Source organism: Necator americanus, chromosome X (assembly GCF_031761385.1).
Source record: "Necator americanus strain Aroian chromosome X, whole genome shotgun sequence".
NCBI lineage: Eukaryota > Metazoa > Nematoda > Chromadorea > Rhabditida > Ancylostomatidae > Necator > Necator americanus.
In genome coordinates, this window is record NC_087376.1 from 17,313,668 (window position 1) to 17,336,766 (window position 23,099).

Genomic DNA, 23,099 nt, shown 5'->3' on the forward strand with positions numbered 1-23,099 from the left:
CCACCGAATAAAGTCATTATACACTTGAAGATCTTACGAAACAATCTCGTGACAAGAAAGTAATCCAAGACCAGAGAGGGATAATTCGTCATGAATCACGCTTACAAAATGCGTATCTTCCCTTGGATACAAAATCACCTATCTTCATCCCCAAAGAATCCGAATTGGTTCGACTAATCCTGCTCAAGATTCACATTGAAAACACACACTGTAGAGAAGATCATACTTTGACTATTATACGTCAAAGATTCTGGATTCCGCGCCTTGCCTGCGCCTTCAAAAAGGATTTGGGCAAATGTACAACATGCAAAAAGTACTAAGGACTCCCCCTTGGGGCTCCAATAATGCCACCACTTCCAATAGATCGAGTCCTGGTCTCAAAACCGTTCCAAAACACTGGGTGTGACTTCATGGGGCCATTCACTTCGAAAACCCAAGAAAAAATGTACGCGTGCTTATACACGTGCCTAACAACAAGAGCAGTACACCTCGATGCTGTTGAAAACTCATCAACAGGAGCATTCTTGGAAAGCTTTATACGCTTTCTGTCCTACACTGATTACTTTTGTGCTGGTCGCTGAAACATTTCCAACAGCGATTGAAGTTAATCACAACGTTCCTCTTTGTTATATATCTGTTACGGTTCTGCATTTATGCGCAGAATGCTCAGAGCTGTCGCAGAAAATGCACTCTCTATCATTTTTTCTTGTCTCTGACCTATGCAGAGTTTGATTCCTTTATATTTGTGTTTTCGGTTTTAAAACGACCTTTTAATCTTGATTCGACAATTTTTTTTAGCGTTGATCTCTTTTTCGAGTTGCTCCATTACGTTTTCTACTTTCACATCTTCCATTTCTTGGATAGATATAAGGACATTTTTCACGATATTGTACGGAAACTTCTCTAGTATTCTTCCTGTCCACATAGCATCCTCTGTATTGGGTATATCCTGGCCCGCCGATACTATTTGGTTAACCAACATCCTTATTTTATCGAAAATATATGGGCAATTCTCAGCATTATTCTTTGCAGATGGAAGATCGATTAGTTTCTGCGCTATCTTTGCTCTATTTATAGGTTTCTTACCATATTCTTTCTTTATAGTTTCAACTATCCATTTATAATTTTCAGGAATTAGTTCTATCGCTTTAATGGACATTTCTGTTCTTCCTCGGAGACTATCTTTGAAAAGAAGTATTTTCTCAACTGTACTGAGTACTTTATTCTGATGTACCAGTGATTCATAGACTGCCCAGAACTTTGGAAATTCTTCTTCATCTCCCCAAAATCTAGGAAGTTTCATTTGAGTTCTTGGTTTGAGAGTTCTACATATAAACTCTTCTTCGATCGCATCTCTGCTAGTATCAGAATGATCCTCTGACAGCCATAATGCGTCATCTGGGCTGAAAGTCTTGTCGCTACTTTGATCTGTTGCCGTTCTGGCACTTCCCGTTTGTGGCGATCAATTATTTGCATCTTCAAAATGCGTTACTATTCGTTGGTTTCTGTGTAGTTTTATTCCCAACTTCCTTGCAAATTTATCAGCTTGATTTGCTGCTTCTGTGGCTCTTGCTTCTGGCATAAATTCATTTCATTCAATATCATTTCATTTGCTCTTTATCCGAGATCGGATCACCTCCCTTCCACGACTACAACGCCAGACAAAGACCTTGCAACGATGTTACAAATGTGGTGGAATTCACCATTTCAGCCGGGAGTGTTCGTCACCGATTGACAATATTGGACGGCTTAACCAATATACAGGTACGACTAAAATCAACGCCAATCGTAGATTCCATCGAGCAACAGTACAACCGGCCCAACCTGACCTTTTATCCTATGACATTTTCTCCGCCCCATCTACTTGGCCCGATTTCTCTCTTACTGACGCTCAGGCACGCATAGCGCAACTCTTGCTCTCGCTTCAAGAACGTCAGTCCCAGCTCGAACATTCACAGGCCCATATAACCGCTCTTGTACAGCACAATGAAGAACTGGTGCAATCCGCTTTTGAACCGTAGCCGGGTCAGAAGTCCACCTCGTCGTCTTTACCCGACGTAAAATTTTTACTTCTTTGTGCTCTGCATTGCAATCCCGACCACTATTTGGAGGTATCATAAGAAAAAACCAACGAACCTTTTCTTTCTTCTACAGTCCTACAAGGGGGCAAGGGGGGGGGGGGGTCGTTAGTTACCCGCAGCCGCTGCGACAGCCGATCATTAGGGAAAACGAGTGGCAACGGCGATCGTTAATTGCACTGCGCAGCAGTCAGCACAGCACTGCGCTGCGTTTGCCTTATGCCCCGCCCATCACATCCTTCATCAGCGACTCTCATCGTCTAATGAGGTGCGAAACATGCCTCGCAAGCGTTGGAGATAGTTTGAAATAGTTTGCCTAAATCTAAGGTGAAACTGCGCATACTTGTGTCGATGTGAATTTTCCCTTTTGTTGTTTACATCCAGAGCAGCGGTAGATAAAAGTGTCTTCTCGCGCTGTTTTTTTGTGATGTTGGAATACATACGACCTCGAGGATCCTGGGATATGATAAACAAGAACGGGGTGAACTCCCCGTTTACTTACGCATTTTTCCCCTCGAAATGTGTGTGTTCCCACAGCACTTGAACCTTGCTGCGATGGATTGCCATAACAGGGCGCAGCAACAGGAAAGACGACCTATAAATTTAATGGTACTTGCAGTGCACTTCAATACTTGAAATGGAAGTACTTGTTACCTGTGCGGGTTGTTGCATGATTAACGAGTATAGTTCATCTGGACGATTCTGAAGTGTAGGTGCTGCCTAAGAAAAAGTTGATACAAAATTGATGTATATTTTGTAACAGTGCTTACAGAAATAACTACCTTATTCAATGCTATCTGATATTGCTGGTAAAGATGGAGTTGGAGAGATAGTTGTCAAAAGAAGACGACATACTGGGGTGTAAAAGACGATGTTAAAGTCACTTTTTGTATTTATACGAAGCGATGTTAAAATGATGTGTTAAATTGCTGATGGCTTCTTCTCACCTTTACTGACACTGTTTGGGAGCATTGAATAACACCTTCTTGAAGAACGCAACCCGTGGGATACTTTAACTGCTGACTGACACTTTTCATGAGGTCAGTGGAGGTCACGGATCTCATTGCACCTTTTTGCTCTCTTAAATAAACAGTAAACACTTGCTTTTCTTTTTTATACGCTTTTTTTTCTCTTTTTTTAACTTTTATTTTGAAACATAGTCGGCTTCATTTATGTTTTCTGATGTTGTTTTGTTATTGTACAAATTTTCCACGTTTTTGCTTCATTTTCAGCAGTTTCATTTTCTACGTTTTCTTCCACTTTCTACGTTGCTACGTTGTTGCCTTTTTGTTCTTTGAACCTTCGTAGAAGGAAACTCTATCTCGTAATTGCAATACAAGCATTGCTTATGACCTCAGCGATGTGGTGATGGATGGGCGTGGTTTAATGATCACAGGTAGCCCAAGTTATGCCTGCTCTGGCCTACAGACAGCCTCTTCTGCAGGCACTTATCCGGCTGCAGATAATCGGCTGCGGGTACCTATCGGTACGCACCCTCCTACAAGGGTTCTGGGCTGATACTCACCCAGAGGACCCCGCTGGAGACAGTGTCACAAATATTCCGTCCCAATACAAAAAGGTACTCGACGCCTGCTTTCCTTTGCAAGATCATACGCCACACGGTAGCATGCTCAGCGAATTTTTTTCGGAGGTCGGCGCGAAGAGCATCCCAAAACTTATTTAGCTGTTTTCGTTGGGGAATGTAAACAGATGGAGCAGCATAAGCGCTGTACGCACGGAGACTTACAAAAGCAATCCGGCATCTGGACTTCGACCGCATACTTTAGCTTTACATTCCCATCCGCGCCGTTTGGTTCTTGCCTCGATGATACGCTTCGCGTAACTTCGTATTACTGATACGCCACTACGGTGCACCCCCGTAACGGAGACGGCGGTAAATAACATATCGGCACTCGGCGGTAGATGACATATCGGAATGCAACTATAAGGAAGGAACGTGTACTCTACCTGATGGGTCGGTGGTTATCTGGTCACCGGACCACAAGGAGGGTTGTCAATATGTCTTGGTAACGAAATTTTCTGGTATCAAAATGAACCAGGTATGGATTAGAGACTCCAAGGAATTCGCCCTGTCATAGAGCGATCGCAGTTGTACTCTTGTCGATTGCTCTACGGATAAAAACCGACCAAGGTTACGCCATTCAGATTACGTGCAGCCGCAATACCCGAAACATCGCCAGCAGTGTCGGCACAGTCACGTCTAACCGACTGTCTGCTCAGTTATTAGCCGTAGACAGCTCCATGCATTCCACGGTGCTCTCCTTATTCCAGCAGCCATTCAATCATTATGTAAACCTATCAACGCTATCATGGTTGCCCTCCATGCTGCGCTACGTACGAACCTGACTCTCACAATGTGTTACTTGCTGGGAAGATCCGACATCTCCGAAAAATCCCTTGGCAGCTACGTTCAGATCCGACGATGTTTTCTCATTCCTCCTAATTCTGTCCGACTCTTTTGTATCCGATGCCGATGGACCCGTGTCTCCCTCTTTTACCACTCTACGACGCTAGCGAACCATATGCGACTGAAGCGTGACCTCATCGAGGTATGTTAGCGTATCCAGTGGGATATCCACTAGACACGCAATGTCTCGGAGGCATTCGCGCAGAATCTGCCGGGACCCTCTTTACCGCTCCCCGTGTTGCTTTCAAAGCTGATGACGGAACTGACTGATACGCGTTTCCTGCAATGCAGCCAACGGTGCATGCAGATATCGCAGAAGTCTGGATAGGGCGGCTTGTTGGAGTTCACTTGACAGCGACCGGCAATTCAATGTAACGAGACGGATGTTTGTTGCCAAAGAATCTATGTTTCCTCAGGCATTCGACCATTCAGGGTATGGGCTCTGGCATGGCGCTGGACCACAGCACTTTCCTGCAATGTATGGGAAGCTTTTGCCATATAACCGTGCAGATTATGTAGCTCGTACGTTCCCAATGCACACACTCGAACGCCTGATTGCATTTATTTGAAGCAGGGCCACCACGAGCAGGAATCATATATATATATATATATATATATATATATATATATATATATATATATATATATATATATATATATATATATATATATATATATATATATATAGGCTCCTGGTATTACTGGTATTACATTAACAATTCAATTTCATTGATGTCATTGCATTTTACCGAGTTGTTCTCATGGGCTGTCACAGAATTCGAGGTGGACAACGCTAACATAGTCATCAACAGATGTCTGGATATCGGTCGACATAAAGAAGTGGTATTCACCTCGGGAATTCCTTCAAATTTTCTTGTATTCTATAAGTCATGCACTTTCGACTGATTAGTAAGACGAATTCTGCAAGCAGATAATTCTGCTGAATCTCCTCTTTCTTGCTGCTGTATCTCCTGCTCAGAAGTTCAGTCTTTTCCTGGAAAAGAGTCTTTGAACTACGTGCTTCCAACAAGTACTTGTTGAGTAGTCTCTGAATAATTCTTTTCCTTAGTGCAACGAATTTCGCCGATTTCTGCCTCATCAGACCATCTGCACTCGATATTGCTCCCAGTACTTTGTCATACATCCTATCACCACGCGAAAGCAACTCTTGCTCAATCAATGAATACGATAAAATATAATATAGGATAAAAATCAATGGGTACGACTTCTCCAATCTGCGTGTATTTGGTAGATGCCATGGTTGTTTTAGTAAAACTCTCCCATTATATACTAAAAATGTGAGCTATTCCTTGTTTTCGGGGCGCGTGTGGTATAGCGGTTAGAGGTTCCGCTTCCTGCGCGATCGATCGGAGGTTCGAATCCGCCCTAGTGCTCACCAAGCCTTTCATCCCTCTGGGGTCCTTAAATTGGTACCAGACTTGTCTGGAAGGATAAAAACACTGACTTGACACATCAGCTAGCCACCGCAAGTCATTGTATAGGCCAGTTACACGTTCGTAAACCTCAAACGATTCAAATTGAAGTGAACTTGAGGGCGCATCCCAAGCGATTGATTAACGCCAGAAACTTTATCCTCTATGCTTGTTTTATGGCTTCCAAATATACTGTAGCGATCGTTTTCAAAAATATTAACGTTTAGTGTGCTTATGCAGCCATCCAAAGCAAGGTTAGCTGCGTGTCTGGAATTACGTACTCCATATTTCTTGCAGAAAATCAATAGCTTTCATTGGTGTTTCATCAAGATATGTGACAATTACTTTTGTCAAAGGGCGAGTGTTAATTATCGCTTCAATTCTTGACTTTACTGTACTCATTTCAAATGACGCTTTTTCACACCTAATTCCTCCTTGAACGCACCTTTTCAGTGAGCCGACCAGCCGACCGGCTCTTATCCATGATAAAGCAGGTGGTTTGAAAACCCCTTTTAGACCCTCTGAGGTACTGCAGCACATCACAGAACCACAGTTTCCATCATTCTCCGAAAACAAATTTTCAGCTACTTTGGCTTCCAGTTTGAAGTTTGTTCTGTACTCAGTTCGGATGAGTTTTGGGGGACTCCGTCGAAATATGAAACAAATGAAGCTGCTTAGGAATGAACCAGCTTAAAAATTCTCAGATGCTTCAAGGTGTACAGCCATTGTAGAATACACGTCCGTAAAAAGACGTACATTTTTTGTTTGATGTTTAAATGTACAAATGTTCCAATATAGTCGTATCTAACATTTGCAGAGCATTTGATTATTACCACATCATCTGTCGTTAATGTGACATCTTCAGTGCTTCGCTTGGCAATCCCTGGTATTTTTTTTTTGCATGTATTGCAACTGGGCAAATATTTCCCAATGACTTTAGATCAGAAGATCTGAAGTTATTCAGTCGGCTAAGATCAGAATCCAAAATAAGACATAACCCAACGAAATAACAGAAAAGAAAATTGACCTCGCAGATGCTGAAAAATAGAAAGGATGTGGAAATCAAGCTCAGAAAACAGTATTTTAACATATCGTAAGTTTCTAACGCTACTTGTCCGAGTAAATCGCGCTCGAGCACTGTTTGCTTCCTCGGAAATGCAGTAGGTCAAAGAAAAGTTCTGCTGTCGCTATGTGGGAACAGAATGATGCAATTCTGTGTTACGTGCCATAAATTTTCCACGTAAGACGTAAGCATCACTTTCACGGAGAAGCGCTCTGGATTGCGGAGTCCTCCTTGCTACATCGGACACTTTGAGGCAAAATTTCTCAATCTCAGTTTTGTCGATATCTTCTAAATACTATGTATTTGGCGTTATTTACGTTATGCGTTATGGTTTCGCCAGGATTAAAGGCATCACCCCACGAATCTGGGGTGGTGCCGGTTTCAGGTGGGTTATGCCTATATGAGGTCGCAGATTATGGGGAGGAGGGTAACTCCGTCCATCTCTTCCCAATTGTCGTGAAAAAACGCCCCGGAAGATGCGGCTTCAAGCGCTCCCGGGCGTTATTTCCTACAACGAGTTCGATTGGAGCGCGCCAGCCTTCTACACGCGCCGCATCTTCGATGCCGTTTTTAACGGCAATTAGGAGGAAATGGACGGAATCACCCTCCTACCCATAATATACGACGTATAGGCATAACCCACCTGAAACCCGCTCCACCCCAGATTCATGGGGTGTCGCCTTTAATTTGAAGAGTCACTGATTGTTGGTGTTAAGAATGCAACACAGATACATTTATATATGTTGTGCAGTGCGTCACAGTTTCTCGTTCTATAGGTAGCGAAGCTGGTCAATGGATCGAGCAGTGACAGCGGAGATAAGTGACCAAGTGATATTCGTCCTTGTTATGAAATGACTTCTTACACCGTTTCCTCTTACGCCTCTCTTTCAGCTCTTTGAAAATCACTTAAGAAATACAATATTCTATGTGCAAGTTGTCATAGTACTCGAATCTGATGGTCCTGCAAATTTTGGATTCGGGTGGTCTCCACCACGAACTCGTCTCTTTGGTCTTGATCGAGTCCTAGCTGTGCTGTTGATAAACATGCTCTGCAAGCTCACGGTGGTTCTAAACATATGGGATTAGTAGAATCACAACGATTCATTAACAAAAATGTTGTCGCATCAGCATCACCTAATCATTTTCTCTGCAGAAGGGACATAGGACAGTTAGTAAATATTCGTCCATATGTTTGGTAGTTCTTCGTGGAAAACGTCCACTCACACTGTTGAATACTGCCTCACAGAATTCGCAGTTATGAATTGGCTTTCTAGAGGCAGGAACTCTCCTACTCCTTTTCTGAGCTTTGAATTCCGCAATTCGTTGCTTAGAATATTCAATATGGAATATGGGCATTGAAAAGATCCCTTTGAAGTTCTTCACCTTTATTTACACTGCAAACTGGGCATTCATTCATGCCAATATTATGGTCAGGGCAATATCACTTGTATACAGAAGGAGGAACAAAATAATGTTACGGAAAAACTAACTTGCGAGTAGCATCCATAATGTAGAATGGAAATACAGAGCAGAGAAAGTATTTCGACTAACTTAGTTAGGAACATCCTCAGATAATGCCTTGCTTTTAGGCTTGCGTGACCCTTGCGTGTGTGTGTTGTTCTTTCAGATGCCGGGTATGGAGGAGGCTTCGCTTAACACCGCTAATTATGAAGTATATACCGTTGTATTGAGGGGTTAGCAAGCGTTTGCGTGGACACATCTGTTTGTTTATATACATTACTAGAACAAGTATTGTACTTGTAGCTGTTGTAAAATCCAAAGCCCACAATATTTGAGCCTCATTAAGCCGAGAGCGCCTTAAAGGCAGTGGATAACGATTTTGACACGGTGCGGAACCCCCAACAAAAGCGTGGAGTTCGGGCAGCAGACTGCGGAACCCGGTGTTCCTCACCTCATTTTTCCCTAAAAAGATAAAGGATAAAGTGTCTGGCGTCAATCAATCAGCTTAGGATGCGCCACCACGTTCACTTCAATTCAGAATCCTTTGAGGTTTACGAACGTGTAACTAGCCTGTACAGTGAATGCTGGGGCTATCCGATGTGTCAAGTCACTGTTCCTATCCTAACAAACAAGTCTGATACCAATTTTTCGACCCCAGAGGGATGAAAGGGTTGGTAAGCACTAGGGCAGATTCGAATCTATGATCGATCGTGCAGACAGCGGAACCTCTAACCGACTGCGCTACACCCGCCCCACTTCTCCCTAATTGTATTAAAAACGGCGTCTTCCATACTTTTTTTATTTCATTTCGATTTCAGTAGCGACGCGTCTCTTTTGTGCACTCACAGCGCTCAAAAACGAGCAGTCGATGATAAGCGATGTCTTCTTAGCAGCCATTTTAAATAGAAGCAATAGATAGGCAGCTGAAGGGAACCGAAACGTGGGCATAGAGGTGCCTTTTTAAGCATCTCATAGGAAATACCACGGATCTCCCTCACTAGAGGGATCACAGCCGGTTAGTCGCGAGGCTACGTGGCGCGTCCCCAGGTGGCTGATAGGGGGCTAATCGCGGACCAAAAGCGCCCTTGTGCTTGTCCAGAGACGCGGGTGGATTCAGGGGATGGACTCCCTGCTTCTGCTGAGCCAGGACTGACTCATGACATCCTTGTATCCCGCACGTCGGTCCGGCCAAAAGCCTGCAATCAAGTGACTGGGAGGTGCAAGGGAGGCGGTTTGGAGTCGCCTCCAACAAATAAGCTCCACATGTCCACTCCGGGAGAACGGAAGTTCTCCCAGAAACTCATGGGACTAGAGGCTTGCAACCTGCTCATGGGTTCTGAATTTCATGCAAAACACAATAATAGAAAAGAGTCTCCTGATTCCGGAGGAAAGCCTGGTACAGTAGCGCCAGGTAGGACGGGGTTGCAGGAGTCATATAGGCTACCGAAACGGAAAAGGACTAGGATGGCGATCTGTACTTATAACGCACGTACGCTTGCATCGGAAGCAGCCATCGAAGATCTGATGATGCAGACGAAGAAGATCAAGTACGACGTCATCGGACTGACCGAGACGAGATGACGTCACCCTCTCAACACCGTATATGAAACTGGAGAAGAACTGTTCTTAGGAACATGCGACAGCAGAGGTGTTGGTGGAGTTGGCGTCCTCGTCAACACGAGAACGGCAAAGAACATCGACTCTTTCGAACAACTTACGACCCGAATCGGACGTCTGCGGATGAGAAGATGTGGTCCAACACCAGCTTTGACTATCTTCGTCGCTTACGTTCCAACATCAAGCTACGAAGAAGAAGAAGAAGTCGAAGCTTTCTGCATGGACCTGGAGAAGTTCTACCGAGAAGATCATGCCTTCTACAAGGTCATAATTGGCGATTTCAACGCCAAAGTTGGCCCAAGAAGAACGCCGGAGGAACTTCACATCGGGACCCACGGCCTACAATGGAACGACCAAGGGGAGAGGCTCTCCGAGTTCATCATGACGACTAAGACCATCCATGGGAACTCGCAATTCCAGAAGCCCTCATGTCTACGCTGGACGTGGGAGTCACCCAGTGGAGGGTACCGTAATGAAATAGACCACATCATCGTCAATAAAAGGTTCTGCCTGACGGATGTCGCTGTTGTACCAAAGTTCTATACGGGATCGAACCATCGCCTCCTCCGAGGAAGATTTTCTTTCACAAGGAGAGTGGAGAAAGCCGCCAAGTTCAGAGAGAGAAATTCCAGGACTATCATCAACTGGGATCTCTTCGCTACGCTAGCCGGCTTTTGGGAAGATTCCGCAATGGACAACATCGACGAGGAATATGACCGGCTTATTGAACACCTTCACGACTGCGCGAAGAAGGCTGAGAGCTTTAAAACCACCAAGAGACGCCTGTCTCTTGAAACTCTTAAGCTGATACGCCAGCGTGGAGCAGCACGAGCCGCAGGGAACCAAGAACTCACGTCCGAGCTCGCAAAGCTTTGCAGAGAGGCGATAAAGGAAGACCTTAAAGAGAGAAGAGCAGAAGTACTGGCTGAAGCTGCAGAGGCGGGGAAAAGCATCCGCTGTGCCCGTCAAGACTTCGCCAGTCGCAAGACAAGGATGACTGCTCTCCGGAACCCGAAGGGAACAACCATTGTATCGAGAAGAGGGATGGAGAAAATCACCTACGAATTCTACTCTGATCTCTTCGACAGCCATGTCCACTTGCCTCCTCACCACCTGAGGGAAGATGGATAAGTCATTCCAGAGGTTCTCCCGTCCGAAATACGACATGCTATTATGTCGGTAAGTAATCGTACGGCACCCGGTCTCGACAGAATAAGACCAGAACACCTGAAGAGCCTTCCGCCAGTACTCATCAACACCCTGGCGAGGCTCTTTACACGTTATCTGTCGGAATGCAAGGTTCCTAAACAGTGGAAGACCAGCAAGACCGTGTTGTTGTATAAAAAGGGAGATCCACATCCCTCGGCGGATCGACCTCGGCAACTATCGTCCAATCTGCCTATTGTCCGTCATCTACAAGCTCTTTACAAGAGTGATCCTTAATAGGATTGAAAAAGTCCAGGACGAAGGACAGCCATGCGAGCAAGCAGGGTTTCGAAAAGGATTCAGCACGATTGACCACATTCACACTGTTTCGAAACTCATCGAGGTATCACGAGAGTACAAGATGCCGCTCTCTCTCACCTTTATCGACTTGAAGAAGGCCTTCGACTCAGTTGAGACGGAAGCGGTCGTGGAAGTCTTGGACAACCAAGGTGTCCCTACTCAGTACATAAAGGTACTTCCAGAGTTGTACAGTGACTTCACGACCGGAATTTCGCTATTCTACAAGAACATCATCATTGACGTGAAGAGGGGGTCCGACAGGGTGATACAATTTCACCCAAAATATTCACAGCCACCGTCGAGAACGCAATGCGAAAGTTGGAATGGGACGACATGGGAGTGAAAGTTGATGGTCGGCAGCTACACCATTTGCGCTTTGCTGATGACATCGTACTGATAACACCTAGCATCAGCCAAGCGGAACGAATGCTGACCGAATTCGACGAAAAATGTGGATGCATGGGTCTTCAGCTGAACCTACAAAAAACAATGTTCATGCGGAGCGGATGGGTCTCGGATGCCCCATTCACGCTCAACGGAACGAACATATCCGAATGCACCAGCTACGTTTATCTGGGTCGGGAACTGAACATGATGAACGACCTGACCCCCGAGCTGGGCAGGAGGAGACGAGCGGCTTGGGGAGCGTATAAAAGCATCGAGGATGTAGTGAAGAAGACCAGGATCACCTGGCTCCGTGCTCACCTCTTCAACACCACCGTACTTCCTGCTTTGACCTATGCTTCGCAAACCTGGGCATTTCGCAAGCAGGAAGAAAATGCGGTGGGCGTCATTGAACGCGCAATTGAGAGAGTGATGCTAAGAGTATCCCGTTTCGAGCAAGTGAGGGACGGGATTCGAAGTTCTCTCCTACATCAGCGATCGAAGATTAGAGACGCCGCCGCGTTTGCCAAGGAAAGTAAAATAAGGTGGGTCGGACACGTGATGCGCTTTAATGACAACCGTTGGACCAGAGCCGTGAGCGACTGGGTTCCCCGCGATATTAAGCGCACTACAGGAAGACCGCCAACACGATGGTCAGATTTCTTCACGAAGTCCTTCAAAAAAAGTGTGATGCTCTTCGTGTCCCACGCGAAAGGAGGAACCACTGGACTACTCTGGCACGCGAGCGGGGCAAATGGAAGAATTACTGGCGCCCGCTCGACCAGTTTGAAGATCAACGGGAGTCAAGGTGATCAAGGTGATCATAGGAAATAAAGCGGCCCCCACAACATTTTTTTTTATGACGATTAAGAAAAAATGAGCAGAAGTACGCTGAGTTCCGCAATCTACTACCCAGGCTCTACGGCTTCGTTGTGAGTTCCGCACCACGTCAAAATCGTGATACGGTCCTTTTGAGGGAGCTATCAGGTGGGGACGATACATTACATCAAAATTCCCTTCGACGGCATCCAACGGTTCGCATGATCATGTACATGCGGCAAGAAAAGATGGCCGAAGGTCTAGCAAGCAATGTCTAGGGAAACGGAAAGAAGAAGAAGAGCAAAAGTGCAAAAGATGTCAAAGGAAACGTGAAGAAGAAAAATCATGAAGTTGTAACATCTCACGCAATTGCATGCATTAGATGACAAAATGTAATTGTGGGGAAAAAATCCACATAATACAATTCTGTACGCAAACGCACAGCACTAGAATTTGAGATACAATAAATTGAACCCATAAACCAAAGAAATAACAGAAAAGAAAACTGACCTGGCAGATACTGGAAAATAGAAAATACATTGAAGTTAAAATCAAGAAATACTATTTTGGCATTTCGTTGCAATTTGTGTGCTCCACACAGACCAATATATGTGACGCTTAACTTCAGCGGGTTACGGTCCGCCGAGTACATATTGCGCAGGTTTTTTCTTCGACTTGGTCCTACAAGGATGAACTTGCAGGCAACGCTGCTACTGTGAGCCGCAGGAAACACCTGTACACATTTGTCCTTTTCTTCGTTTTCAAAAATTTGTTTGGCGAAGTGCTGATTGCGTTTCCCATGCTTTTAGTTTATCAGATCCGAGGTCTCTGATATATTCTCACACCTCAACTAGGATTGCCTGTTCGTAACTTCACTTGAGGTCGGTCCTTTTTTCACATTTCCCTCGTTGTACTGTTCTATCTGAGCAGCTCACTGCAAGTTGTGCAACAGTGTCGTTTAATTTTGCTCGTGTTCTGCCAGTGAGAGCGTTGAAAATAAGTTACGGTTATTAGAAATCTGGACTCAGTTTTATGTTGAGTAGCTATTTCGTAAAGCGAAACATAGAGGGCATAGTTAATATGCACACATGTGCCTGTACGTAATGCATGTAAACGCGCAAGTTCTACATTTAGAGAACATTCAAACACTCCTTCGATACCAATATAATGTAAACACAATTCGAATGTCACTCAAAATATGGGATCTCCTCGTGTTTTCCACAACAGTTACCACAGAATGATGTGCTAAAATGAAATGACGTGAAGTGAACATCATCAAGGTAGGAAAGATAACGTTCCAAGTCAGATCATGTGAACTGTTGGCTACTACAAGCATCTGTTTGTATTGGTGTTTCCATTTTATGAAGACAGCATGTTGCCAATCTGAGACAAACGTGAAAGGAAATAGACACGAGGAGGTATCACAGAGGTGAAATCCAACACGGGCAGTGGCCACGGCTATGAAACGGTTTACCGTTTGCTACATGCACACAAAGTAATTGCGCAATACTGCTGCACCAGGGCGCTCCATTCCGGAGCGGTGAGACCCGTCGCTCCCCATTTCATAGCTTTCTGGGTGCGGCGTAAAAATTCGACGCCTTGGGACTTCAAATTGTGCCTGTATTGTATACGTATCAGAGCAGGTGTTGCGCAGTTAGTTAGAGGTCCGTTGTAGCCACACGGTCAATGGTTGAAATCTAGCCCTAGTGCCAACCAAGACCTTCATTAACCCTGGGTCGATAAATTGGTACCAGACCTGTCTGGAAGAATAAAAACACTGGTTTGATTATCACCTGGCTCCCCGTAAGTCGCTGTTTAGGCAAACACGCGTTCCAAAACCTCAGCGATTACGAATTGCAGTAAAACGCGTTGGCGCATCCCAAGTGGATTGATATGCCAGTGACTTTATGACTTTTACGTAGGTATCGAAGGAGTATTTGAAGCCGAAGCTTGAATATTCTGCAGATGTAGAACTGACGTATTTAGAGGGAAAACTATGAAATCTTTATTATTTATAATAAAAAAGAGGAAGAAAGCGTTGTTAGAAAAACACATCTAATTTCACAGTAAATGCCACAACTACTAATATTTTCATTCTCAGGAAAGGAGAGCGACGTGAACACTACAGAAAAATCTGATGTCCGGCTTTAACCGGAGGTTGGGCTTATTCTTTCTTCAGAAAGTCGAAACACGCATGCGAATGGAACGGATAAAGATAACGTGGGACGTTATCTTTATCAATACGATGACTTCGTCCACGTGATTTTTGTTAAACTCAAATGTCATTTTGTGATAACTGGTGGGGGCAAAACAAAAGGAAAACGCACACTGAGTAATGCTTTCAATTTGCTTCTACATAATATTGGTAGAGAAAGGAGTGTTTGAAGTTGAAGTTTGAATGCTCTCTGGATCTAGAACTGATGCGTTTAGAAAGAAAGCCATGAAATCTTCCACGTAAATGTCTAAAAAGAAGAAGAAGACGTTGAAGGCGAGCAAAGCGAACACTACAGAAAGTCTGAAGTCCGACCAAAGCCCTTCTGTAGTAGGGCTTTCTGTAGTGTTCGCTTTGTATGATATACATATATATATATATATTATATATATATATATATGTATATATATATTACCATGGTATATAATAACGAGCTTAGTCTGCGTGTGTGTCACGAAATTCGAAAAATGGGTTCCGACGGCTCCCACGGCGTCGGATTGGTGCCCCGGCGTCAGACAGCGTAAAATGGGTTCCCGCGGCGTCGGATTGATGTGCAATAACTTTGTGTGTATGTGTCGAAATGTGGGTGCTGTTACAACTGTTTCATGCCCGGGCCACTGCCCGTGGTGCGTTTCTCCTCTATGAGTCCTCCGCTTACTTATTTCTTTGCAGGTCTGCCTCAGTTTGATAGCATGGTTTCTTCAAAAAGTGGAAACACTTATTCGAACGGCTGCTTAAATAATAGCGAACAGTTTACATGATCTGATGTGGAGCGTTATCTTTATCAGTGCGATAATGTTGTTCACGTCATTTCACGTTAAAACATTCTGTGATAACTGTTGGGGGAAAACAGGAGGGAAACTCATACCTCGAGAAATGTTTTCAATTCGTGTCTATACAATGTTGGTATCGAAGGAGTGTCTGAAGTTCGAATGCTCTTCAAATGTAGAAATGACGCGAATAGAAGGAAAACTGAAAATTTTGGCCTAAATTTATTTTTTAAAAAGTAGGGGAGCGCTGTCATCAAGCACAATTTTAATTTTGAAGGAAACGCCGCTATTGATTTTCATTGATCACTGATGGTAAGCGAAGGGGAAACCACAGAAAGTGTGATGTCCGGCTAAAACCGGACTTTCTGTAGCTAAAGCCGGACATTAGACTTTCTGTGGTTGTTTTATGGTGACGATAGTTCTTCGTTTCCTTTCGTTCATTTTCATGTATGTATAGAGTGCTAACTTGCCCTTCCCAACTAGATAAGCAGTTGCGTACATACGTACCTTTATAAGTCATGCAAAGTAGAAATCGTAGTCGATATCCTACCTTAGACTCTACACTTTCGCGTTTTTCCTTTGTTAACAGTATCAATGTATCTGAATGGGCGAAACAATCCTTGTTTTTCAAGATCATATAACTTAACATTATGTTAATTCTTTCTTTTCTTGCACAGAAAACTTCGTAGCTGTACTGATAGATTATTTAATGTCAGCACGAGCGGCGGGCTTCGCTGGCCTCTCGCGTGTACGCCACACGTACATACCATCAGCTGTATCGCTGTTCATCGATTTGCTCAAGCAGGCAGCAGTAATACTTGCATGTGTCCCAATCACAAACGTTGCCCACGTTTCTGAAGCGTAGATCGAAGCAGGAAGTTCGGTGGTATTGAATAGGTGAGCACAGAGCCGGATTTTCTTAGTCCTCCTTACTACATCATCGTTGCTCTTATATTCCCTTTACGTCGCTCTTTTCCTCCTGCTCAACTCGCAGGTCAGGTCGTTCATCATATTAATCTCCCGTACTAGGTATAGATAGCTGGAGCATTCGGATATATTCGTTCCATTGAGCGTGAGTAGGGCATCAGAAGCCCATCCGTTCCGCGCAGTGAATGTTTTGGGCGGGATTGTATCACGCGATCAAAGTCCGCTCTTCAGTCGATTATGTAGAATGAGGACATTTTGGTCGTGAGGTTGCTATACAACTCATGAAGTATCTTTATGTACAGAACAGCGACGCCTTGGTTGTCTAAAGCCTCCAGCCTTCGGAGAGCACTCGTTTTTGTTTTACGACTGCTGAAGCTGCGATGGGTGTAGCGAATACTCCTGCCGCGTCTGCTGCTTCAGCCAGTGCTGCCGATCTTCTCTCTCCGAGGTCTTCTTTTGTCGCTTCTCTGTGTTGTTTCGTGAGATGGGAAGTGAGTTCGTGGTTGTCTGTGGCTCGTATATCTCCACGTTGACGTATTAACTCTAGAGTTCTCGGAGACAGGCGTCTCTTGGTGTTTTTGAAAGTCTTTGCTTCAATAGTACAAATGTGAAGATGGTCTACAAGCCGGTCGTATTCGTATTCGATGTTGTCCACGGCGGTATGTTCTCAAAAGCCGAAAACTCTGTGTAGAAGAACATCTTCCTTGAAGAAGGCGATAGTCCAATCCCGTATGGAACATTGACACAACAGCGACATCCGTCAGGCAAAACCATTCACCGACGATGATGTTAGTTTCATTATGGTGTCCTCCATCGGGTGACTCTCACGTCCAGCGTAGAGATGAAGGCTTCTGGAATTGCGAGTTCCCATGGATGGTCTTAGTCGTCATGATGAACTCGGAGAGCTTCTCCCCCTGGTCATTCCATTGTAGGCCGTGGGTCCCAAGAGGGGTTTCTCCGGCGTTCTTCTTGGGCCCACTTTGATCCCCCCCCCACGTCCACTAAAGAGGAAGACTTCTGGAATTGCGAGTTTGCGTGGATGGTCTTAATCGGCATGATAAGCACGTGGGTTCCGACGTGAAGTTGGTCAGGTGTTCTTTTTGGGGGCAATTTTAGCGTTGAAATCGCCAACTGTGACCTTGTAGAAGTTATAATCTTTTCCGTAGAACTTCTCCAGGTCCATATAGAAAGCCTCGACTTTTTCTTTGTCGTATCTTGATTTTGGAGCGTAAACGACGAAGGTAATTAAAGTTGACATTGAACCACATCTTCGCATCAGTAAATGTCCGATTCGGGTTGTTAGTTGTTTGAAAGAGTCGATGTTCATTGCCATACTCTTGGTGACGAGGACACAAACTCTGCTATTTCCTTTTACTGTCGTTCCTAGGAACAGTTCTTTCCAGTGTCATACATGGCGTTCCCTTCTCATTCAGATGACGTCGTAGTTAATCTTCTTTGCATGCATCATCAAATCTTCGATGGTCGCTTCCGATACAGGAGTACGTGCGTTGTAAGTTTGTTAGTTGTCATCCTAATCCTTCTTCGTTTTGGTAGCTTAGATAACTCCTGCGACCCCGTCCTGTAGCTACAAGTACCAATCTACAAGCTCTCCTCCGGAATCAGGGGACTCTTCCTTATTATTTGGATATAATTTTAAAACCTATGGGCAGGTTGGCGGTCTCTAGCCCCATGAGTTTTGGGAGAACGTCCTCCCATAGTGGACAGATGGAGATTTTTTTTAGAGGCAACTCCAAACCGCTCCCTCGCACCTCCCACTCACTTGATTGGAGGCTTTTGGCTCTTGCCGACGTGCTGATGCATGAGTATTATGAATCAATCCTGGCACAGCGAAAACGGGAACTCCACTCCCTGAATCCACCTACGTCTCACGACAAACACAAGGTCGATTTTCGTCCGCATTTAGTCATGTGCATAGGTGCTATAGGTTTAAGCCAGACCCTCCTCAGGTGAAGGGGGTTTAGCTCATGGGGTGCAGGTCTAGTGAAGGAGGTCCTTTCGCCAGCCGTCCAAAAGCGAAGGGGATAAGAGTACCGGCTCCGACTATCGCATCTATGGTCATGTGTCTGACGCGGCACGTAGTGTCGGGATTAATCAGCTGTGATCTCTCTAGTTAGAGAGATCCGCGAATCGTATACATCCTATATCCTATCTTGTATGCCTTGATCTTAACCAAGATGTTTTGAAGCGGATTACATGCATGATAGGTTGCATCTGGTGCACGGGATTGGGAAATTCAAAACAATTACCCGATCGAGTTGATCAGGAGTTATTTGCTTTCGAAAATGTTTCAAGGTTTGAAGCATGCACACAGCAATCATTAATCAGTCCATTTGGCGGTACTCGGCGGATTGTTCAGTAGACACTTTGTCCTCTTATTTTTAAATCAAAGCAACCAGACCGCGCAGAATGTCCTTTTCTAGTCAGAATGTCTAGTCGTTGACTGTTTTTATTTCAGGCTGGATGCTTTTTCGGTAAATTTTGATGCAAGTAGATCTAGTCAGAGGAAGTCGGAACGTAATACAGATTGTACTGGAGCTCTTTCCGCCTTTTTTGAACGTAATAGGAATAAGCGTGCCGTATCTGAAGATGATTGTCGTTTCACTCTAATACTGTACAACCGTGTAACATAATTCGCAGACAAAGCTTGTTTCTCATGTCAATCACGTAGTCGTGCAGACTTTTAAAAGCAGCGAAATGGACGGAGTACGGAAATCCAAGCGAGAACGTACAGTTTGGGTTGTAGATTATGGAAACGAAGGTGATCGCGCTCAATTCCTCTTAATCGTCCTGAAAAATGGGAATTGCGTTTATTCCTACGAGGTACATTAGAGCGCGTACTCTTGTAAACGCTCCAGTATCCTCAACTTCCTATTCATTGGTTTTACCTGGGTAGGCTAATGAAGAGACTTGATTTTCGACCGCTCGCTCATGGACGCGGCGCGTACGCAACGGTGGAGCGTACCTCCACCGTTGCGTACGCGTTTACGTAATTCGTTGGAACAAACGGTTTTTCAAGACCGTTAGGGAAAATTGAGCGGGTCCACTTCCGTATTAGTAATATACACACCGCACTCTAAGTTTTACATCAGATTTCCACAATACTTCATTTTCATGATACGACGATATTTTCCCCAGTACTGTATCGAGCCTCAATGATCTGTGATTGTGGCGGTAGAATTTGGGACAATTCATTTGAACATTCGAAAAACCGTCAGTATTGAATTGGCGGAAAAGCTCCCGACATGGGGAATAGGATTGGTTTTTTTCGTGTTAGGAGATGAGTAAATAAGGGTGGAATTTCTCCTGAGTCGCCCTTATATCCACCTTTTTTCATTCCTAGATTAAGCTGAGTTTTAAATTTCTTCTTTTCCAGATCTGGATGCTAAAACTATATGCTTTACCATACTCACCTGTGACGAAAAACAGGGGAAATCTCAAAGGATGGTGACGCATGAACTGTCAAGATTAGATTCGAGATTATTGCTGGTAATCCTCGTTTGTGATAAGAAAGGAAATTGAACCGAAACGGTGGAGAAACAAAATTCATGAGCAGACTGATTTCCTTTCTTTTCCATTTCCTAGTGCTATGATCCAGGGCATAACTGATCAGATAGAGATCCGGTCATTCTAATTTTGAAGGCAGAATAAAAGCCGCCGCTGATTGCTATTCCTGTCTCGATTGTTCAGCAACAACCCTTCTTTGGTACAGCACCAAATCCTCAGAATCAATATCATGCCTGAGTTCATTACTATTTGTTTGGTTATTTTGTGGTGTATTTTCTCTGTCTGATCGGCTATCCGAAGAACGATCTGACCCCCGAACTGGGCGGGAGGAAACAAGCGGTTTGGGGAGCGTGTAAGAGCGTCGAGATTGCAGTGTTGAAGACTAGGAACATCCGGCTCCGTGCTCATCTCTTCAACACCGCAGTACGTCCTGCTTTGACCTATGCTTCAGAAACCCAGGCACTTCGCAAGCAGGAAGAAAATGCGGTGAGCGTCTTTGATCGCTAAGTCGAAAGAGTGATGCTAGGAGTATCCCGCTTCACGCAAGTGAGGGACGGGATTCGAAGTTCTTTCCTACGTCAGCGATCGAGGATCAAAGACACTGCCACATTTGCCAAGTACAGCAGAATAAGGTGAGCGGGACACGTGACGCACTTCAACGACAACCGTTGGGTCAGAGCAATGAGCAAGTGGGTTCCACGCGATATTAAAGACATCACTCCACGAATTTGCGTAAAAAACGGCCCGGAAGATACGGCTTTAGGCATTTTGGCGCACTATTTTCTACAAGGAGTTGGACTGGAGCGCGCCAGCATTTTGCAGCGCAGCATCTTCCAGGCCGTTTTTTACGGCAATTAGGAAGAAATGGACGGAATCACCCCCCTCTCCATAGTCTCCCATCCCGTATACGAATACTCCACCTGAAATCTGCACCACCTCAGATTCGTGGGGTGTTGCGTTTAAGCGCACTACAGTGAGACCGCCGACCCGATGATCAGACTTCTTCACAAAGTCCTTGAAGGGAAAATTTGATGCTCTTCGTGTCCCACGCGAAAGGAGAAACCATTGGGCGACTTTGGCATGCGATCGGGACAAATGGAAGGATTACTGGCGCCGCTCGACCAGTTAAGAGATCAAGGTGATGTTTGGAAGATCGTACGCAACTTCATGAGAGCCTTGAGACATACTACGTACGTATTTCTTAAAGCTCTGTTTTCAAACTGTTTTGCTGAAGGTTTCTTCACAAGACGACTGAATCACATTTTTTTTCGGCTCCTCCTATTCTTTTTTAGATTTTATGTGACAGTTTGCATTTTCCTCATTTTTCTAAATTGTGGAAAGTATAGGACGAACTACGAATTAGGAGATGGAAATTCTATCAGAGAAAATCCTCGCCTGTAATATACTCAGAAAGGAACTGGTTTGCAGCAGATATGAAGGATAAAAGGATAAAGTGTCTAGTATCCTGTTAATAAATCCGCCTTGAGGTTTGAGGGGTTTGAGGTTTACGAACGTGTAACTAGCCTGTATAGTGAATGGTGGGGATAACCGATGTGTCAAGCAGCTGTTTTTATCCTCCCAGACAAATCTGGTACTAATTCACCAACTCGAAGGGATGATAGGCTTGGTGGCCATTAGGGCCGATTCGAACCTCCGATCGATTATGCAGACAGGGGAAATCTATCGGCGGCGCTATACCCGCCACCCGCAGCAGGTATAACCCTAGCTATTCGTATTTTAGTGCCCGATCGAGTCAGCTATTCACTTCTACTAATATCCTGCTGATTGACTTCTCTGCTTTTCAAGTGGGAGAGCTGTTTGTCACTTAAGAACAACTTATCTGTGTTCTGTAGACGTTTTTGCGCCTCCGCGCACAGTTCTATCTTAACGCGACAGTGGCCACGCCCAAACTACCTTAGCAGAAGTTCTCCTTTGTTTGGCTCTCTCGAAGTGTAGATAGGAAAATTCAAAGACATACGCGAAATTTTCGAATTGTCCATCTCGGTTCGAAACAACTAGAAAGCCGAAAAACGGTGGTTTAATATTTTCTAGAACAAGATTTTTTTCTACAAAGTTCGTATATTTATATGAATTACATTGTTAGCAACTGCTGAACAAGGTTTTTCTTCTGTTGATCCGGCGGAGAACTGAACTCATGGAGGTGCGGACGTCCCCCTTGTGGTACATGTGTTGTGTGTTGAGTTTTTTTAAGAGAATAGTATGCCACTGTAAAAGAAAACACATTCTATATTGAATGGCTTCTGCCCTAATACCTCTTAATATGCTTGTATTATTGATTATTCCATGTATTTGTATTCAACATTGATCTATTCTTCTTTTTCAATCTCTTCTCCTGTTTTCTACTTTCTCCCTCGTCATCCCTCTCTTCAGCCTTTTCTTCTCTTTAAATACGACACCTTCTCCTTCCTTTGGGAAAACTCTAACGTACCCTTGACTCTACTTACTCATTTCCACCTTTTTCTTTTTTTCCTTGGTTCATGTAGTGGTTCTTAAACAATATGTGGAGGATCAATGGGGGCGACCATCTCAAAGTTATTGGACTATGGTGCGCAAATACTTACTCCCTAAGCACTTCATTGTTGAATTTCGTACGGTCGTACCAAACATTTAGAATAAACGACCAAAGCACGCTTATTGCACATGAGGGTAATGAGGTCTTGCTTATGGAGTGCAACTCACGTCATGTGGAGCCCTTAGCCAACCGTCCAAAAGCGAAGGGGGTTGGAGCATCGGCTCCGACTATCGCATCTATGGTGGCGAAGGTGGAACAACTTGCAACAGAAAAAGCTATTTCTGACACAACTACAGGTTCGCCAAAAGCGCAGCTACCAATTACTTTGTGAAGATCTATGTAT

The 23,099-nt window shown here is 44.4% G+C and overlaps 7 protein-coding genes across 9 annotated transcripts; 4 read left to right on the forward strand and 3 right to left on the reverse strand.

Moving 5' to 3' along the window:
• Positions 1–757: 757 nt before the first annotated feature.
• Positions 758–9,360, reverse strand: RB195_023752 (uncharacterized protein; the record flags this gene model as incomplete). 2 transcript variants are annotated; one of them, XM_064211288.1, is made up of 6 exons in its annotated part: positions 758–1,403; positions 2,422–2,534; positions 2,581–2,673; positions 2,733–2,798; positions 2,861–2,884; positions 3,026–3,142. In XM_064211288.1, 6 exons carry the CDS (start codon positions 3,140–3,142, stop codon positions 758–760), a joined length of 1,059 nt encoding a protein of 352 aa, XP_064067169.1. The 2 variants fall into 2 exon arrangements, with proteins under 2 accessions (XP_064067169.1, XP_064067168.1); XM_064211287.1 differs by lacking the exons at positions 2,861–2,884; positions 3,026–3,142 and adding an exon at positions 9,310–9,360.
• RB195_023753 (uncharacterized protein) lies at positions 8,630–10,044 on the forward strand (the record flags this gene model as incomplete). Its single annotated transcript, XM_064211289.1, has 2 exons — positions 8,630–8,696; positions 9,581–10,044. The coding sequence occupies 2 exons, from the start codon at positions 8,630–8,632 to the stop codon at positions 10,042–10,044; spliced, it is 531 nt and encodes a 176-aa protein (XP_064067170.1).
• Positions 9,727–11,211, forward strand: RB195_023754 (uncharacterized protein; the record flags this gene model as incomplete). The annotated part of the gene is made up of 2 exons (XM_064211290.1): positions 9,727–9,874; positions 10,094–11,211. 2 exons carry the CDS (start codon positions 9,727–9,729, stop codon positions 11,209–11,211), a joined length of 1,266 nt encoding a protein of 421 aa, XP_064067171.1.
• RB195_023755 (uncharacterized protein) lies at positions 10,204–11,211 on the forward strand (the record flags this gene model as incomplete). Its single annotated transcript, XM_064211291.1, has 1 exon — positions 10,204–11,211. One exon carries the CDS (start codon positions 10,204–10,206, stop codon positions 11,209–11,211), a length of 1,008 nt encoding a protein of 335 aa, XP_064067172.1.
• A 42-nt stretch (positions 11,212–11,253) lies between these two features.
• On the forward strand, positions 11,254–13,138 carry RB195_023756 (uncharacterized protein; the record flags this gene model as incomplete). Of its 2 annotated transcripts, XM_064211293.1 has the most annotated exons (4): positions 11,254–11,484; positions 11,543–11,758; positions 11,848–12,787; positions 13,068–13,138. In XM_064211293.1, the coding sequence occupies 4 exons, from the start codon at positions 11,254–11,256 to the stop codon at positions 13,136–13,138; spliced, it is 1,458 nt and encodes a 485-aa protein (XP_064067173.1). The 2 variants fall into 2 exon arrangements, with proteins under 2 accessions (XP_064067173.1, XP_064067174.1); XM_064211292.1 differs by lacking the exons at positions 11,254–11,484; positions 11,543–11,758; positions 13,068–13,138 and having other exon boundaries at positions 11,896–12,804.
• A 3,882-nt stretch (positions 13,139–17,020) lies between these two features.
• RB195_023757 (uncharacterized protein) lies at positions 17,021–17,569 on the reverse strand (the record flags this gene model as incomplete). The annotated part of the gene is made up of 2 exons (XM_064211294.1): positions 17,021–17,364; positions 17,470–17,569. 2 exons carry the CDS (start codon positions 17,567–17,569, stop codon positions 17,021–17,023), a joined length of 444 nt encoding a protein of 147 aa, XP_064067175.1.
• Positions 17,570–17,785: 216 nt separating this feature from the next.
• Positions 17,786–18,031, reverse strand: RB195_023758 (uncharacterized protein; the record flags this gene model as incomplete). The annotated part of the gene is made up of 1 exon (XM_013441660.2): positions 17,786–18,031. One exon carries the CDS (start codon positions 18,029–18,031, stop codon positions 17,786–17,788), a length of 246 nt encoding a protein of 81 aa, XP_013297114.2.
• Positions 18,032–23,099: the final 5,068 nt, after the last annotated feature.